Consider the following 19,001-nt stretch of genomic DNA (forward strand, 5'->3'; position numbering starts at 1 on the left):
ACTTACATCGCTGGAGATGCCCATGGAGTCTTTGAAGGCTAAATGATGTCATCATGTAGCATTTCCGCGAATTGTTTCTTTGTGGCCTGATGTTCTCGCGTCTTAACTATGTACGGGCTCTGACGAAGTTGCTTGGAACTTTTTCTGTTACGATTCAATATTTCGCGACAGGCGTTTGAGAATTCTTGACGAACATAAAAAGCAGTTTTTGTATTTCAGGAGCAGCATTCTGAACTGCTCTTCTTTATGTGAAGGAAGTCTCGGATTAACATTGAAAGCTGGTTGAAGGGCTTGAATCGATAGAGTAGATTAGATAGAACTGATGAAGGTCGATGCTTTGCCGGCTTTCAGTATCTCTTTGGTGTAGGCAACCGTCGTGCCTTAGCTCATGTTTTTCTACACGTTGCTGAAGTTCTTGAGCATCACTCGTGCATTCTCTCTCCGCAGGTCGCCAATCACTCTGGCGATGCAACTTTCACGGTTGATAAACAGGGGCTGGTAGCCTTCAACGACGCCTTGCATGTCTGTTGATTTCTGAGTGCTGATGGAAATTCTGACGCAGGAGCAAGGAAGAATCGTGGCTTGGTCTTCGGAAAAATTCAAGGTGCGCCTTCCTCAGAGCAGGTGCGGCGGCAGTGCTTTTTCTGCGGATATCGTTATCAACACAGACCTCAGGTCAATAATGGCACCGTGGTGACTTAGGAATTACACTGCGAGATTCACATTCCTGGAGCAATGTTGTAGGATGAATAAGCTCGAAGGATAACTCTGGTTATTGAGAACGACTTTTACAGTGCAAGCTCCAACTAGTGTTTCAGGTGGCCTCCGGCTGTGTGGATGTAGGGTCCATTCGAAGCCGTCATAACTTTCATCAACTTGGCGGCGAAGGGCGCTGTGGTGACGGAATAGTAGGCCCCATTGTCGACAAGAGCGGCGACATTGAGGCCGTTGATTGGAACATCGAGGTTTGTTGTTCATCGTTTTTACATGCGTTTGGGTTGCGACTTTAGATGACGACTTCGGCTTGCTGCAATGTTTCTGCGTGGTGTCGTCAAGTCGTTTTCCCGTTGTGAAGTTTCTTTGTATGGGTGCCCTTCGGCTTTCGGCTTGCTCTTAAGACTTCGCCGGGGCATAGTCGCCGGCGGGGGAGGATAATCGGCTACGCGTCGAACAGCAACCTGTTGGTACTGGCGACAACGTTGGGGGGGGGGGGGTCGCCGCAGGGGCACCAAAGCGGTTGGTTGTAAGCGGTGAGTCAAACGTCGGTTTCCCATTGCGTATAGCACTGGTCTGCAGGTTGGCCTTAGGGCGTCGTTGATGGTTGTGGCGGTGCCATTGTCTGGAGGCGGAACTGTGCTTGGGCAGCGTCCTGACACCAGCGGGGAGGAATGTTGCGGCGTACGGCAGCGTAGCTCATAGCTCCTGGCTGAGGCAATGGTGCATGAGGATTTTGAAGCGATTGCCTAACTTCCTTGCGGACAATGTCGGCGACGAAACCCATTTGAGGCTGCGCCGAAGGTAGCAGCTTGTGCAACTTATCCCACACAATCACTCGAATGGTCTCGCACAGGCCCCCAGAGAAGAGTGGATGAGCATTTGCGAGCCTTGGCGTCAAGCGGTGATTGAATTTTTGTGCGTATTTAGTGTCGTTTAAATTAGAGGTACATTGAAGATGAATTAATGGACAGTAATCGCTGGCTTCGGCATCAGTCACGTGAAAAGCTTCTGCTTAACTCATCGCATGAGCAGGCGAACTTTATTGTCCTCAGACATGTCGAGGTTGACGTGAAGGAAGAGTCCAGTCATCTCTTCTGTAAAGAGTGCCACGTTTTCGTTTTGCCAGCTGCCCAATTTTTCTAGGAGGCAAAAGTAGCAAGAAAGCTGGCCCTAAAAGCATCCCAAGTTGTAATCTTCCGCTCTTGATTCTTGAACCATGTCTGAACTGCGTCTTCTAAAGAAAAATAAACATACAGAAGGTTGTTCTCATTGCTCCTGATGTATGTGGCGGCATGTTCGTATTTCTCAAGACAGGTTTCCGTGTCTTCGAGTGATAAACCGCGGAATGTTGGCGGCTCCCTGTGTTGTCAGAGCCGGATAGAAGCATGCGGAGCAGGGTTTGTCGTCATTTCTGCGGTCCTGATTGGGGTATTGTTCTGACCAGGTCATCCGCTACATGATTTTACCAGGGCGTCCGCTACATGAAGGAAGCAGAACCTGCCCCGTATGTCATGGTATCGCGGTGTCGACGAAGAGAGCAGACTGGAGGTCTGAGATGAAACTGTTTGTTTGGCCAAAGTTGTGGCCGATAAACGTAAAGTCAGATTACAGCAACGCGCTCTGGAACTGATAGCGTTGTACAGACCAACGACCGGCGATCAACTGACAAGCGGTGAAGCACGTCAGCAATAATTCATGTGCGGTCGAATATTTCAGCCTTATCACTGGTTCTTGCGCAAGTTCTGGAGTAATCTCTAGTGTTCGCGTCTTGCGCGTAGTTTTACCAGAACGATCTAGACTATCACGAACTTTATGAACAATGAGGCGCTGTTTCCGCTGATCATTTATGACAGACATTGTGAGCTTTGTTTTACAAGTTGGCGCAACCATGCGCCACTGAAAGGCACATATTAGTAGAAAAATGCACAGCCGATGGCGAGAGGCCGGGATTGGGAACGACGAAGCACTAACTTGAACTCGGGTGCTTAAAGAAAGCTTGACAATGCGCTAGTTCGTTAAATATGTTAAGCATTTCCTACGCAAACTTTATAAGAAACGCAGAAAGGACAGTACAATGAAACACGCTTAAAACACATCAGTTCAAACTTACGATCATCATCAGCCTGACTACGTTGCATGGAGGGCAAAGGGCTGTCCTATGATCCGCCAATCAACGCGGTCTTGTGCTTTCTTTTGCCACGTTATACCTGCAAACTTCTTAATCTCATCGACCCGCCTAACATTTTGTCTCCCCTTCGTGCGTTTGCCTTCTCTAGAAACCTAGTCAGTTACCCTTTGTGACCGGCGGTTATCCTGCCTACGCACTACGTGCCCAGCCCATGTCCATTTCCTGTTCTCAACTTAACTATGATATCATTTACTTTTACTCATTCTGTAACCTACTCTTCGCTTCTTGTGATGCAGGCGGAAATGTTGTGGCCCATGTGCTCAGACTTGGGTGCATGTTAAAGAACCCTAGGTGCTCGAAATTTCCGGAGTCCTCCACTACGGCGTCTCTCATGATCATATAGTGGTTTCGGGACGTTAAACCCCACACATTAATCAATATATCCTTCTTGACACTTGAAGTTACATCTACTATTTTTGTTTCATCGCTCGCTGCGTTGTCCTAAATTTGAGCTCAACCCTTTTTGTAAGCCCCCGGTTTCTGCTCCGTAGGTAAGTACTGGCAAGATACAGCTGTTATATACCAGTCTCTTAAGTGTTAATGACAAATTATCATTCCTAACTGCAAAATATTTGCAAATGTGATTCACCCAATTCTAAACTTCTAGCTATTTCACTCTCATGGTTCGGCGCCGTGGTTGCTTCCTGTCCTAAGTAGATATAATACTTTACGAATTCCAGCATATCTTCACCTATCGTGAATTTGGTTTTATGCCTGCACTGTGGTTCATTACTTTACTTATGTGCATATTCATTTTCAAGCCCGCTCTTCTACTTTCCGAGTCCAGTTCGGTAATTATGAGCATTAATTTGTCACCTGAGTTACTCACCTAGGCAATGTCATCAATGAATTGCAGCTTAGTAAGATACCCTTCATTAAATATTGTCCCTAACTCTTCTCAATTCGCGGCCTCGTAAACCACTTACGAAAACGCGGCGAATAGCATTAGACAGATTATGTCTCTTTGCCTAGCTCCCTTTTTATTGGGATTCTGTTACAATATTTTGTCCCGAATATAGAAGGTTTATTGTTACTTTAAACTCACCAGTGGCTTTATCTCTTTGCATTCCTTTTAGGTATTTTCTTACTCTCCCGGTAATTACTGGTAAAAGGTGGCCTTTCTCTGAGGTATTGTTGCTTCTCACGACATCATCCTGGTTGTTTTGGCGTCTGTACAGCTCTTTGTGAAAATCCACTGCCACCTCGACTATTTTAACCATAGTGGTTATAACATTGTCTTCCTTGTTCCTCTATGCAACATCTGATTGCCTGTGCACAAGTCTGTCTTCGCAGCTTTAAGACTTTTACGGCTTTTTAAATTATGCTCAATTCTCTCTGTGTTATACGTTCGGATATCGGCTACCTTACGCCGATTGATTAACTTTCAAAGCTGTACTAGCTCTATTCCGTTAGATGCATTTGAGGCTTTCATGGTTAGTTGTCTTCTAATAACATATTTTGTCTCCTGAGATAGTTTACCAGTGTCCTGTCTAGTGAATGTACCTCTGACTTTCATTGCACTCTGTTCGATGATACCAGTAGGTTTATTCTTCATTGTATAAACGCTAACGCCGGTTACCTCGTTACCTCAAATGAATTCTGAAGTGAAACTCTGAATCCTGTGCTTTCCTTCTCACCGCTAGTGGAATAATTGGCTTCTTGTGTATCAGATATTGTCTTTGCTTGTTTTAAAACTAGGTGGGTACATGCTCTTACCATTCTATGGTCACTTCATCGGTTATTTCCAGCTGCTTCTACACGCTGTAAAATGCCTGGGTGTGCACACCGAAAAAATTTTTGTGGTTTTTTTTTAGTTTTGCCATTAGTAATTCGCCACGCCCTCTTACGGTTAGTGCGTTTTTGAAAAAAGGCATTCATAATCCGTCAATGATTGCGTTCTGCGAACTCTCCTAATAACTCGCCTCTGAAATTTCCAGAGCTGTTGCCTCAATTCCCGACTGCATAGTCTTCGGCCTCTTTCTTGCCTCCTTTGACAATTTAGCAATGGCTGACAATGGCTAGCAATAGACTTCATAGAAGCGTTTACCAAAATGATCATTATGGCTCGATGTGGGCGCATAGGCCTGTACCACCTTCATCCGATACCCACTGTTAAACCAAATAAAATACTACCATTCTCTCATTTATGCCATAGCATTACTCTATGTTGCCAGAAATATTTTTGTCTATAAGAATCCCTACCTCTGGTTCTTTTTGTGAACTAATCCCCACTAGAATAGGTTGTGTCCGTCTTCAGCACTGTATATAAGCCTCACGTGTCCTCTCAATTTCGCTGAGCCCTATCAGATATCGTTTAACACACTCAAATATCTGAAATAGCATGGCTAGACTTGCCTCACTATATGGTGTTCTAGCGTTGAAGGTAGCCAAGCTCCGATACCATAGGCGGCCTGTCCGGACCCAGAGATACTTAGCACCCTTCATTAAGTCACAAGTCTCACCACCGTTTTGAAAAGTTTCTTCCCCACCTGTGAGGCTTAGGGCCAGGGACGCATTGTTGTAGCGATGCGAGGATGAAGCCAGGTACTGCACCAGGGGGGTCAATCCTGCTCTGGTGAGGGAGTGCATTACCGGCAGCAGGTTGGCCATGACGCCGCAACCCAGTGCTCTTTTTTAATTATTCCTTTATCACATGTCACGCGTATGAACTTCATCTTCTTCACTGCTTGATGGAGTTCAAACCATCAAATGTTTATAGCATACGTCAACATCAACATGTCATATATACAGTCAGAGCACGTGCGCCAGGAGCAGCCCAAGCTAACGATGCTACCGAGTTTCGTTTGTCTGAGTGATATAGACGCTATTTGGTCACACACACCTGAGGCGAAAGTAATTTGATTTGGTGGCAATATGCTTAGTCTTACAAAGAGACATTACATCTGGCTAGGTTAAATATACTTATATCATTCATATAATAATCGCCGAAGCAGAGTAGCATATGCGTCATTTTTTCAATGGAACGGATAGTTTTCTAATAAAAAAGGTTTCCTGTTTTGCTGAGCCCTGATGTGGTGGCATAAGCAATCAAAAGTATTTCAGACCAGCCCCGGTATAAAGAACGTCTCAGCACGCCACTTAAAACATGTAGCAGATGTATTTTCTGAGTCACTAGCTGTATTTTAAATCACGCGCTCAAACATGACACTTTTCCCACTTCTGTCAAGATAGCTAAAGTACTTCCGGTGTTTTAAAAAGTGATAATTGTTTTGTTTTCAACGTTTGTCTAATCTGCACTTTCTTTGTTTCTTTATTAAAGTTGTCGAAAAACTTTTTTAGTTCAATTAAACGAATACCTGTAAATTTCAATCTGTTGAAACCTTGTATATTTGGATTTCGCGTCAAATAACCTAGCCAACGATTTTCTTGATCACTTTTATTTAATCAGCATTTATTGGTGGGCCAGTTTTTTTTCTACCAAAGGTATTCGACACCACTGATCATCACACTTTGTCCAAGAAAGTCCAGGCATACGGCGTCACTGATACAACCCTCAGGTTTTTAGGCAGTTATCTCGTTAACAGAAAGCACATCATGTACATATCAGGTTTATTTCCTTCTACTCAAGCAATAAATCAAGGTATTGCTCAAGGTTTCTTAGTTGTTCCATCATATTTTCTACTTTTTATTAATGAGATTTCTGACAATTTGCAAAGGCTTACTGGGTTTTATATATAGACAATACTACCAATTTTTTCCTACCAGAAGTAATATTACTCTCAATAATAAATCAAGTGACGCACTTTGTAGTGTGTCCAAGTGGTGTCCAAAAACCATCTAATAATCATTCTAAGTAAGCTTATGCTTTTCCTTTTTAGATCACTTCAACGTTAGCTAACCCCTTCAGCAGTGATCTCAATTGACTCTCATTTCATTAGTACCCGTGACAGGGTATGACCTCTTGGCGTTCACCTCGATGCTAACCCTAAATTTGGTCCCCGTAATGCTCACCTAAGAAAATGAGAGCGTTTGATATTCGCCCATTACCTAAAGCTTCCTTATATTTTCAAATAATGCATTATGGTCTATGTACTTCGCCTTCATTCTTGCATCGCTTGATGGGGAATACTTATAAGTGTCAATTCTCATACGTGCAGCATATAAAAACGGAACCCTTCGCTTTTTTTACCCATGGTCGAGACAGTAACACCACTCATATTTTTTCACGGAAACAACACCTTAATTGTAAGCAAACTATTTAGGCTTAATCTAAATATTTCCCTGCATAAAAAATATCAATTACACTTTCCACTATTTTACTTGAGCCTGTGCTTTCAACACTGACACAGCCAGGATCACTGATAACCATTGCTTTATGTTACTAACGTTCATACTAACTAGGCCAAAATATTGTCACAATTTTGTGTCATCTTACATTATACTGCTTTGTCCTCATCAATCAAATGTAAAATTTTGTTCATTTATATTTGAAAAACTCACTGAAAAAAATACATGGGAAGTTTATATTGTCTTTTTTTATTTTGTTGCACTAAACATTATTGGCTGTATATTGTACTTATCATATTTTGCACGATTTGGGTTCACGCCATTTTCTTTTCTATCTGGTTGGTGTGTTGTTAGTTGTGTTTTTAACGTTCAAGCTGCTGCTAATACTTTTCATTTATTTTAGCCATAACCTAGGATCTCTTCAGCTGTTCAGCACTCTAGGGACCCTCATCTGTACAGTGCCACGCGGGCATCTAATTTACACTTAGGTTTCGATCGGTTTTTGCTCACAAAGGCGGCCGAATGGTCAGCGCTAACTGCGCCTCACTTTTCTGGAAGGTTTAAAGTTATTGTAGATCATTTCGTTACCAATATGCCGAGTTAGCGAATATACCGGATTATTCTGCAACCTAGGTCACTGGTAGCGATAATGATAGAATAATCGGTGGAAAGGGTATGATGTCGAAACGCTTCACCGCTTGAATAATTGGCGGCCAGGGTATGATGTCGAAACGCTTCACCGCTTGTACACGGAGAAATATAGTATATAATGAGTGGCTGCTCAAGACTATCGCTCGAGCCTTTTCGTGCCCCACCAAGAAAGGCTCTGACCAGCCGCTAGATGGCGTACCCGTGCTCATTTCTACTCTTCCATCACGACATGTAACATCCAACTCAGGAGGACAATGAAAACCGAAGTTTGGTATTATATTGCAACAAATAAAAAATTATTGATGGGTGTATTTTTCATATCTGCTTTACAACGTGTTCCGCTGAGGACGTTTAATGCTCTATCACAAAAATCAGTAAAGTATGATTAAAAAGTGTTCTTTATCTGCATTCGTTTTGCACAAAACATACACATTCATGAGGTTAAGACATGCAGCACATGTATTACCGTTGTAGGAGCATGGGCGTGTAGCCTAGTGGTAAAGACAATCGCCTTAGAAGCATGACAGTATGGGTTCAAATCTCAGCATAGGAAATAAACACGCTTTGTTATTTTATTTCTGCTGAAATTGGGTCCGGCCAGCCACTTGTGGCACTGCTTTCAGCGCAGTAGCTCGGCTGCAGGGCCCTACGGTAGTGTACGCTCTTTATTTAGTGTGTTTATCCATGGCTTGTGAGTTAATGGATCGCCGACACTCTGTTTGCCGCAATAACGGCCAGTGTCGTGCTGCAATCCAACTTTCCCTTTGCGTGGCCAAAGACTCGGCCCAAATAACCAGTTTCACGTCGACCTGAACTCTGTTCCCTTCTAATATATTATGACCCCGTGACATTTGATGTAGGTGCTGCTTTGTTCATGTACAGTGGACACACTCATCAAGCCATAAACCGAGCCCACATCACGAACACTCTAACGCCAGCGACGAGCACCGAACCAGCCGCAGGCAGCGTCGTTTGCCACCGGAGTACGGGCCTCTACGGAAGACCAAGGCTATGACCTCGACTGCGGCCACAATGACAACTGCTGTGCCGCAACCCGTAATCGGGATGTAGCAGCCATGAGATCCACCACTTTTTTGTGAGTCATCGTTTGAAGACCCGGAGACCTGGCTAGAGACCTACGACAGAGTGGCCGCTCTCAACCACTGGGACACGTAGGAGGAGCTCCGTCGCATTTACGTTTATCAGGAAGACGTGACAAGTATCTGGTTTCAAATTCGGGAGTCTGCCCTTCCAACCTAGGTTCTTTTCTGCAGCACATTCGTGGACACGTTCAGAAGCATTGCCCCCAGTAAAAGAACCATGACGTTGCTGGAGACGAGGTTACAACTTCAGAATAAAAATGTGATCATATTTTGAAAAGAAATGACGTGACTGTTTTGCTGTTTTCACCCTGACATGCTCGATAGAAGAAAGTTTGTTTCCTTATGCAAGGGGTGAAGCAAGAAAGGCTAGCTGGACTGATGCGAAACCCCCCGAAGGCGGTCCAAAAACGCTTGTTCGAAGCAACATCAATCGAGAAGATACAGGGGATGTGAATCCGCTAGTAAATCGGCAAACATTAGAAGACAGCCCAGTCAATCATAGCCTCGGCTCCGAATACGTTCGCAATATGATACGAAAGATGGCGCGGAAAGATCTGCGTAAATTGTTGCCAGCCTCACAGCACCCAGTGGACTCGATCGCCGACGTCGTATGCCAGGAGGTCCGGTGTCCTCTGGACACCCGGACCTGAGCAGCCTGAGCAGCAAGTCATGCTACGCTGCTATAGCCTGACGCGACGTTATCCGCCGCTTCCACCTCGAGAGGCCACGACGACACATTTTTGTAACAAGGCACCAGCGCCTCCACCGCCGACGCCATACCGTCCACCCACCAGATTGCACAATGCTCCGAGAAATACCGACGTCTAGCGCGCCTCCAATCACCGACCATTTTTCCAGCACTGCGAAGAAGCTGCCTAAACCTGCCACTGCTGCCAGTACCGCAAATGGGACTGCGTGGTTCCACTACCTACAAGCCGCGTCCACAGCGGAATGAATGGCCACGCAATATTGCTGAGTACCTCACAGCAGCAAAATGGACCCCCAGGCCACCCTTTCACCGTCACTTAGACGCTACAGGTCACCCCACTGGCGGTCGTCCACTGGCCCGACCCGGGGCCGGTCGCCTAGCCCGGACTCCAAAACCTAAAGGCAGAAACTGATGGAGGTTTGGTTGATGAACGACGAACTGCCGAATATCCTCCGTTGCCGACGATGATACCTCGACAAAACCTCGCAAACCCGCCGCAATATCAACATAATCCCGATGTTGAAACGTCACGGCCAGAAGACGAGTTCATGACGCAACGTAGAAGCAGCAGTACAAATCATTGTAGCCCTGATCCGACGTCACGACTCAACTGAAACGCGCAGCGACAAACTAGCGATCACGACGTTTTCATCGACGGCCACAGCATTTCCAGTTCTCATCTAACCAGTGCCGACTGTTCCGTCATTAGTTGGACGCTTGCCGGGAAGCTAAATGAGTTAAAGCAGCATGGGAAAGCCTCGAAGTCCGTACAGCTGGATGTCATCTAGTTGCGCCAGAAGGAATCTCCACAGACAGAGCTACAATTAGAGTAAAATTTATTCAGCAAGCTTCGTCATACTACAGCATTACTCAAGAGATGTCATTCTTAGCATGGACTTTTTAAGCCTTCGTGGGGCTGTCATTGACCTGCGAAAAAAGTTGATAACACCAGCCACCGAAAAAGCACTTCGCCACCCATGCCGTCAGGAGGGTACGCGCTAAATATGCTGGAAGATGATGTAGTCATTCCTCCTCGTCGAGAAGAATGGCGTGCATCAGCGGATGGCATGTGACGCCGCTCACCGCAAGAACGACCTCGAGCTGCATAAACCATACCTTGAGTAGGTCAATGGAAAGCGCGTAACTGGCTGGCAGAGTAGTGAAAACGTGGCAGCCGATTGCTCGTCGAAAGGTGCGTCCTTCAGATCACCAGGTGCTTCAGGTACACAACGGTAGTAGAGGTGGGTCAAAGTGTGGCTACAACGCTTGAGCTGGTTGGAACAGGGCCGCAAAACTCAAAGGGCTGCGGTGCAGTGCCGGTCCTTGTTCGTTGGTTCGGGTCACCTTATGTTGAAGAAGGAGAGACGAGACGGCGGCCCGTGCTGAGGTCACAGCTTTTATTTGAGACACAGGCATAGGCGGAGTCGCAGCTGCAGCGTCCAGCCAGGCCAGGAGCTCGACCAATCTGAAGTTCTCCGTGGCTCGCAACAGACAAGCCATGCGGGTTGCTTCTTTTTCGACGTGACCAGCTGGCCATATTTAGCGTAGCTCTACACCCCGATTAGGCCAAACGGCGTTTTTGAGTTCAAAGTCAAGCCCAAATTTGGTCTTTGCTTAGCGTCCGCGACGTTCGAGCCTGTTATGCACTCCGTTCAGACAGAATTGAACTGGGATACTTGCTTCGGGTACTTTCACGATGTCGTCGTGTTTTGCTCAAGCTTTGACGAGCATCTCAGGTGCCTCGAAGCTGCACTTCAAGTAATCAAGACCTCCGGACTCACTCTGAAGCTAGAAAAGTACCGCTTTGCATATGAGGAACTTTTGTTCTTGGGATGCGTTATAAAAAAGTCCGGAGGATGTCTCGACCTGCAGAGGACAACAGTTATCACTGAATTCTTGCCACCAGCTGACAGAAAGGCCTTGCGCCGGTTGCTCGGCCTGTGCGCCTATTACTTGTGTAACGTCAAAAATTTTGGCCATATCGCCGAACCACTCACTGATCTTACAAGTACCGACGACGACTTCAATTGAGAAACACCACATGAAAAAGCATTTCGAGATCTAAAACGACGCATGCAGACACTGCCGATACTTTCGCATTTTCATGAAGACGCCAAAACGAAAATTCTTACTGACGCAAGCAGTTTAGGGCTATGAGCCGTTATGGTTCAGAAGATTGATGCGCTCTAAGGCGAAAAGGTGTTAGAAAGGTGTGTTGTTCGTCCTTTTGAGGACTAATTGGGCGGCCACAACCAGTAATCTCATTAAGGACTAACAACACTGGGTCTAACAGTTAGTCCCCTCAGATGATCTCTAGGGACAAACATTTAGTCCTCACCATTACACCTTAGTAAGTAACCGTTACTCCCACATTATACCTCAAAGGAATAACATTTATTGCTCATTTTTGCACATTTTAGAGCAACTGTTAATTCACACAAATACACCTTACCGGGCAACCGCTAATCCTCACAGTTGCACCTCGCTGGACGAATGGTTGAGCCACTCAAATATTCCAATCGGATGAACTATTTCTTCCCAGTTCAAACAATGGTTTTTTCTTTATTTTCCGCCAGGCCTAATTCTTTTTTCGCCTGTTTTTCTGCGCCGTGGGCAACAAATTGTGCAGAAAAGGACACGCGAAAAAGTAGTTTGGCACCTATGTGTAACTGCTTTCGCAGTCACGGCAACAACGAAAGACAAAAGTGAGACACCGAAATCTTTTATTTTTCTACATACCCATAAAGTTTCTGCATTTTTTAAAGTGAATTCTGGGTGAAGTGTACAGGTCCAGTCTCGTTGTCAAATCTTGTTCACTCCTTGGGGAGCTCCTCCGGCGCAAGCGATATCAGACAGGCATTGCAGACGCCAGCTCACGCAGCCTTCTGCCTGTTGTGTTCCCGCGGCTGCCCGTACAATAATATAATAAAAATAGTTAGACACACGTGACAGAAGATGAAGATGCACGCATATGACAAATACGTGCACGTTCATATGAAAACAAGTGGTAAAATAAGGCCCACAAATAACTATACCTTCACATCCCGCACAACCCTCCTGAAGCTGCTCTGACATAAGATATGGATGACAGGCATCGCAGACACCACCGCACACAGTCTTCAGCACGGTGTGTGCCCCAGGCTGCACAATAAGCATGTAAAATAGTGAGTCACACGTGACAAAGGATGAATATAATTGCATATGAGAAACAAGTGCAAGGTGAAATTGAGACTTAAGTGAGATATGACATGCTAATAATTTCACCGTGATGTCACACATCGCCTAAAACTCATTGCGATCCCCATAGCGTAACAGTTTGCAGCGGCGGCCGCAGCCACAACTCCGCGAACACCATGCCGCTAACAAGTCGGCGAGTCCTAGGTGACGTCATTCAGCTCGAGTAAGCGAAGGCGAGACCAAACACGATGCTGCGCGTGGAGTGTCCGCCGCCGGAGAACTTCGAACAGGAGAGCGAGCGTACGCTTGGCTGCCGACACGAACACGCCGAGCTAGTTTGGAGATAGCGCCGAAAAAATCGACGGTAATGCGGCCCTTTTCCACAAACTCGAGCGAGTGCAGTGCGCAAACGCAAGCCTGCCGCAATGGCCAGCGGACGGCACCGAGATGCTTGCTACTGACTGAAGGGAAAGCTAAATGCAATGCCGACTAATTTTCAGTGAGTTCCGATGCTAGGGAAAGTCCCGCCAGCCCGAGCTGGTGCACTTACAGCGCGCGACATACTACAACCAAGCTCTTTACGAGAACCTGCAACGTGTTTTCGACGACTCCCAACACAGCGACGAGATCTCAGCTTAAAATCGTCAGCTCGGAGCTCATCGCGTCGGCGAAGACAGGCGAGCACTCGAGCGCGCGTACGGGATGCCGACGGCAATGGCGGCCAATTTCCAGGTGGTCGCAAAGCACAGGTGAACTGCAGACGCCGAAGCTGACCTTTCTGAAGAATTTCGTGTGTGCGATATGCAATACGACCGAGCCCGTTGCCGGCAAGCGTGATTCGTATCGCACACACAAGTAGAGTAGAATAAAGAATGATAACCTGCTTTCCTTAGAATCCAGTGCTGTTTTCTGCCCTGAGTCGGGATGAAGTATATATTCGATAGTCCTGTTGTTTTCTCGGGCGCCATATTGGCCTTCCCAACTGTTGCTGTCGTGATTTGAACGTGACTATCTTGAAGCCTATTGAACGTGATTGAACGTGAAGCCTCTTGAACGGGACTATCTTGAACGTGACTATCTTGAAGATACACAGCGTGGCGTGGTGATGTGTCGAGGCTTGCTCCAGACTTCATGGATGCAGCGAAACGCAAAAACAGGAGCCCACGCTCATCGAAGTGTACACACAAGAACCACGTCGTAATTCTTATATCGTCAAACCATGCGGCCGTTTTCGAGCACTCTGAGCGCGACGTAACTGAACCGTCGCCGGTAAAATACGTGGAAGAACTGAGCCAGCAGAAGAGTAGAAGGACTTGTGTTCAGTGAAGAAGGAGGGTGGTCACCTTGGCAACGCTTTTTGCACTGCCTGCAATCCCCGGGCGGTTCATCTCCAGTGGAGCGTGTTTGGAGACTAAGTGGTATCGCGTGGCACGCTTCCCCCTATGGTTGCTCCGTTCATCCGTTCATCGCGCGCGCTTCCCCCAGTGGTTGTCTCGTCTATACGTTCATCGCGAGCGCCTAATGGGCTCCGTTGCTTCTTTTTCGGGTAACTCTGCCTTAGAGTGTGGCCTCAAAAGGCTCATTGATTATGCGAGCAGGTCGCTATCTAAGATGGAAGTCAACTAGTCCACAACAAAAGCTACCTCCAAGCTACCTCCAAGTTTTGAGCGACCACCATGCACTCTGTTGGCTAACTAACTTCAAGGACCCTTCAGGTGGCCTCCCACGATGGGGAATGTGACTTCAGTAATTCGACATCACCGTCGTCTACAAGTCAGGGCCAAGGCTTTCTGACGCCGATTGCCTGTTCCGCGTCCCCGTTGACCCACCGCTGCAGGACAACGAGAACTGCGACTGCTTTCTGTGAACCATCAACGTCAATGATTTTGCAGAGTGACAGCATGCCCACCCTGAAATCAAGGGCCTTGTGGAATACCTCAAGGGCAAGGCTGCCAATTTTCCAAAGGTTTCAAGCGTGAATTATTGTCGTTGTTGTGGTATAATGGCACCCTATTCAAGAAAATACTTCTCTCCACATCGAGCCAAACTGTGCTACACTTTTCTGGAAAATTCATGATTATTGTAGATCATTTTGTGAAGCCCTTTTGGTGAACGTCGTATTTATGGAACCCACGTCGCTGCTAGTAATAACGCTAGAAAACTTGATGGCAAGGTCAAAAATGCCAGTACGCTTCGATGTTTGTCAGTTGATGGACGACTCACGCTGTGTACGCCGCTATAAGTGCCAGTGTCTTGCTCTAAACTAACTTTCCTTTCGCGTGGCCACAAGTTCGACCGAAATAAACAGTTTGATCTTCTACCTGAAGTCTGCTCTCTTTGTTCACGTCAGGACCCCGTAAGAATGTTTTAAATTCTTTATCAAACAATGCTTTCCTCGTAATAATAGGAACTGGTTGATTGAATGATTATATGCCGGCACGACTACACCAAATTTCATGAAACAAAATGGCACATTTCACGTGTAGTTGGTATCGATGATATACCAAGCCCGAATGATGAAAGTTGATATGTTACTTTAAATTCAGCACAAAGTTTCTAGGCGCTCGTAAATTGTGCCGTAAATGACTTCAATATCATGATTCTCAAATTTGCACCTAGCCTTTGTGTTCATAGTCCATTCACGCCCGTAATACTGAATTTGGTAAATGTGAAGCTAGCGAAAGTTTCTTGAGCGTGCTATGAGCGTAGCATGTAGTCATTATTTACTTTACACACATGTATAGATTATCATTTTTAGACGTTTCATTTACCTTCATTGTTCATTCACGTCGCTTAGTTCCTACTTTGGTATGTGTGAAGCTAGCGAAACAGCCGAGAGCACATAGTGAGCGTAGCATGTAGTAATGTTTTCACATGACACGCTTGTCATGATTATCATGTTTGAACGTGTCATTTGTCTTCATAATCTATTCACGTGACGCATATCACTTTTCGTACCTGTTAATCTGGCGAAACGTTCATGAGCGTGCTATTAGCGTAGCATGTAGTCATGTTTTGCATGACACGCATATCATGAATGATTATCATGTTTGGATATGCCATTGACCTTCGTCGTCCATTCAGGTCACATAATACCAAAATTGATATACTGAAGTAAGCGCAATGGCCGTGAGCGCATCGTCAGCCCGGCATGTAGTCACGTCCATAAGTGACACACATGTCATAGTTATCATTTTTTACATGTCACATACCTTCGCTGTCCATTCACGTCACGCAATACTAAATTTGGCATATGTGAAGCTAGCGAAACGGCTGCGAGCTCATCTTTAGTGTAGCATGATGTCATGCCCTTACATGAAACGCATGTAATTATTATCATGCTTGCACTAGTCGAATACCTTCGTGATCCATTCACGTCACGTAATACCAAATGTGGTACATTTGAAGCTAGTGAGAGCGCGAAGCTAGCGAGAGCGCAACGTGAGCGTGGCGTGTAGTCATGTGTTACGCGGCAAATATGTCATAAATTTCACGTTATGGCCTGTCACTCATTTTCGGCATGCAGTCATGTCATACCATACTAGTTTTGCAAAATGTAATGTGAACGAAACCATCGTAAGAGCAGCAAAGTCATAACATGTAAGTTATCTCATTCATGGCATACACGTCATTCTTTTCATGTTACGACAAGTAACTTGTACTCGTCATATAGTTCATACAGCCTTGTTCCGCCACACCGATTCGGGTATAGAACCGATTATCAAAACATCCAGGAGAGTTAGAGCTTTAAGGGGCTTGATAGATAGATAGATAGATAGATAGATAGATAGATAGATAGATAGATAGATAGATAGATAGATAGATAGATAGATAGATAGATAGATAGATAGATAGATAGATAGATAGATAGATAGATAGATAGATAGATAGATAGATAGATAGATAGATAGATAGATAGATAGATAGATAGATATGCTCAAAGTCACCGAAGTTTGCTTAGAATTGCTTCACCTTTAAAATGGTTTGGGCAATATGGGCAAATGCATTGTTTCTTTTTTCAACAGATTCCAACGACTATGTCCATGCTCTGCATAACCTACCTGGGGATGACGCAAATTTTGGTAGCTTTGGAGCGTGACATCGAGTTCACGGAGTTGCTGAAAGAGGTAAACCAGACACTGTTTGGTGCGCTATAAGTTAGACGTATTAGGCGGTTCAACCTCAAAGTATTTTCTGCCGTTTGATCTAGAAAGGCTGCTGGAGGGAAGCAGGAACTTCGGAGGGCTTTTTCATAAGCGTTTCGTCACACACTGAAGACGGCGCTAGAAAGAGGTCATAAGAAGGACCAGCACTAGATTTGTTGAGGCTCGTCTGGTGGTCAGGGCATGGGAATAATAAGAACAATATATATTGGAGTTTAACGTCCCGAAACTGACATATGAATATCAGAGATGCCCTTGTGAAGGGCTCTGCAAATTTCGACCACTTGGGGTTCTGGACTCAACCATTTGAATCCCGCAGGTGCCGCAGGTCCCGAAATTCGATCCCGCGACCTGCGGGTCAGCAGTCGAGAGCCTTAGCCACTAGACCACCGTGGCAGGCAGGACGTGATAATGGTCATAGAATGGGTGGCGACTCGGATCAATCAACGCACCGGTTACAAAACAAACTGCTAAGGATTTCTATTCAACCAAAACGTTAGCTTTTTGCCATGAAGAATCGAATTACCCACCTTTGCGCTTTGCTTACCCTAATACCGCGCCAATTGTTTGAAAAAATCCCCACCCAACGACTCATTCAACCACGAAACCAACTAACAACCACACAAAATATTAACACAAGTCGTTTACAATATTTATGAAATTGTCACACCAAAAACAACACTATGAATTGGAGCCCGTTCAAAGTATTTGTTTTCGAAAAATATTGAAGATTTCCAGTCAGTACTAACGCTTACCAATAGAATAAGTTGACTCTAATAATGCCGTAATCTCAGTTATCTACAGTTCCTATACAAAACATCATAGGAGGAGAAACTGCCTTCATTTGCCCCGCTTTCAGCTCCCTTAAAAACATGGTCTGCTAGACACACACACATAGAATTCTTCTTTTACGCCAATATATGTCAAAACCGAATCCCACATGAGTTTTTTTTTCGGCGAAACATAACATAATGTTATTTTTTATATTTTCATGTCATACAACCAAGGAACTTTACAGAGGAGTTAGGAAACCTTTTTTTCTGCAGCATAAAGTTGAGTTGTGTTTCAAATCTTTTTTAATTTGTTATAAATTCTATGCTGTATGCAGTTCACTTCTCTTTTCTGAAGAGTTTTGCGGCGTAGTTTTTACCTGTGTAAGTGTTGCGCAGAGCTTGTGTTTCTTTCTTTGATGGCTTATAGTATTAGGCGTTTTTTGATATCTTATACTACAGATTGTATTCATTTTACGTACAGTTCGCTTTTGTTCTCGCATTGTCAGTCTGTTGTGAACACTTTGTCTTTGTATTGCCGCTCCTGCATGGGCCAGAATATTTGCGAGCTGTATCGATAAATAAATAGACAAACACACGAGGCAATTGCGCTATTGAACTACAAGGTTCTAAAAAACAATGGCTGCCTGTACGAAGGTTCATCTGCACTATTTTTTTATTCTTTATTGCGCTGAAGAAAAGGTCTGCTCTACCTTTGATGTCCGCTTTTCAAAACGAGGGCTGGATCACGCAAAATCTGTGTGGAGATATTTTCATATTGAGCTTTCATCTTCCTTTCCTCCCGTTTGTTTTGATTGCGTATGTCTGAGACACTTCTGAATTTTCTGAACGCGTTAATTCTGACGCAGCGCAAAAAAATTCCCGCACCTCCCCGAACGAAATTGTGAAAAAATTAAAATAGATTGCGTAGCGTACATAACGGAGTTTAATACGTGAGAAGCCAGCGTGAGAATAATAGTGCGTTATTTATTTTTCTTACACGGTGCAGCGAATTGCGCCAATCGCCGCACGAGGCATTTTTCTCTCGTGAGAAACGCTGTACGCGTTTCCAGCTCCAGTAGCCAGCGTTCACGGTTAAAACTCGCTACACAAACGCTGTCAGCACCAACGCTAAAAACGCGTTTCGAACGCACTGCATTGAGGCGATGGCAAGTAACGTTAAAGTCAAGGAGGTGTGGGCTCCGGTTGACGCATGCGCCCGCAGCTGTTTCTAAGGGAGAAGGCAGTGGACGGATGCCGACGGATGCCTGACAT

General features: G+C 45.2%; 1 protein-coding gene across 1 annotated transcript in view; it reads left to right on the top strand.

Moving 5' to 3' along the window:
- Positions 1-19,001, top strand: part of LOC119165528 (ATP-binding cassette sub-family C member 2) — a 286,281-nt gene that overhangs the window by 202,089 nt on the left and 65,191 nt on the right. The window contains exon 4 of the mRNA XM_037417681.2: positions 16,819-16,920. Coding sequence (XP_037273578.2) covers positions 16,819-16,920 — 102 coding nt within the window. The remainder of the gene's footprint in view (positions 1-16,818; positions 16,921-19,001) is intronic.

The sequence above is a fragment of the Rhipicephalus microplus genome, chromosome 9 (assembly GCF_043290135.1).
Source record: "Rhipicephalus microplus isolate Deutch F79 chromosome 9, USDA_Rmic, whole genome shotgun sequence".
NCBI classification, from domain to species: Eukaryota; Metazoa; Arthropoda; class Arachnida; order Ixodida; family Ixodidae; genus Rhipicephalus; species Rhipicephalus microplus.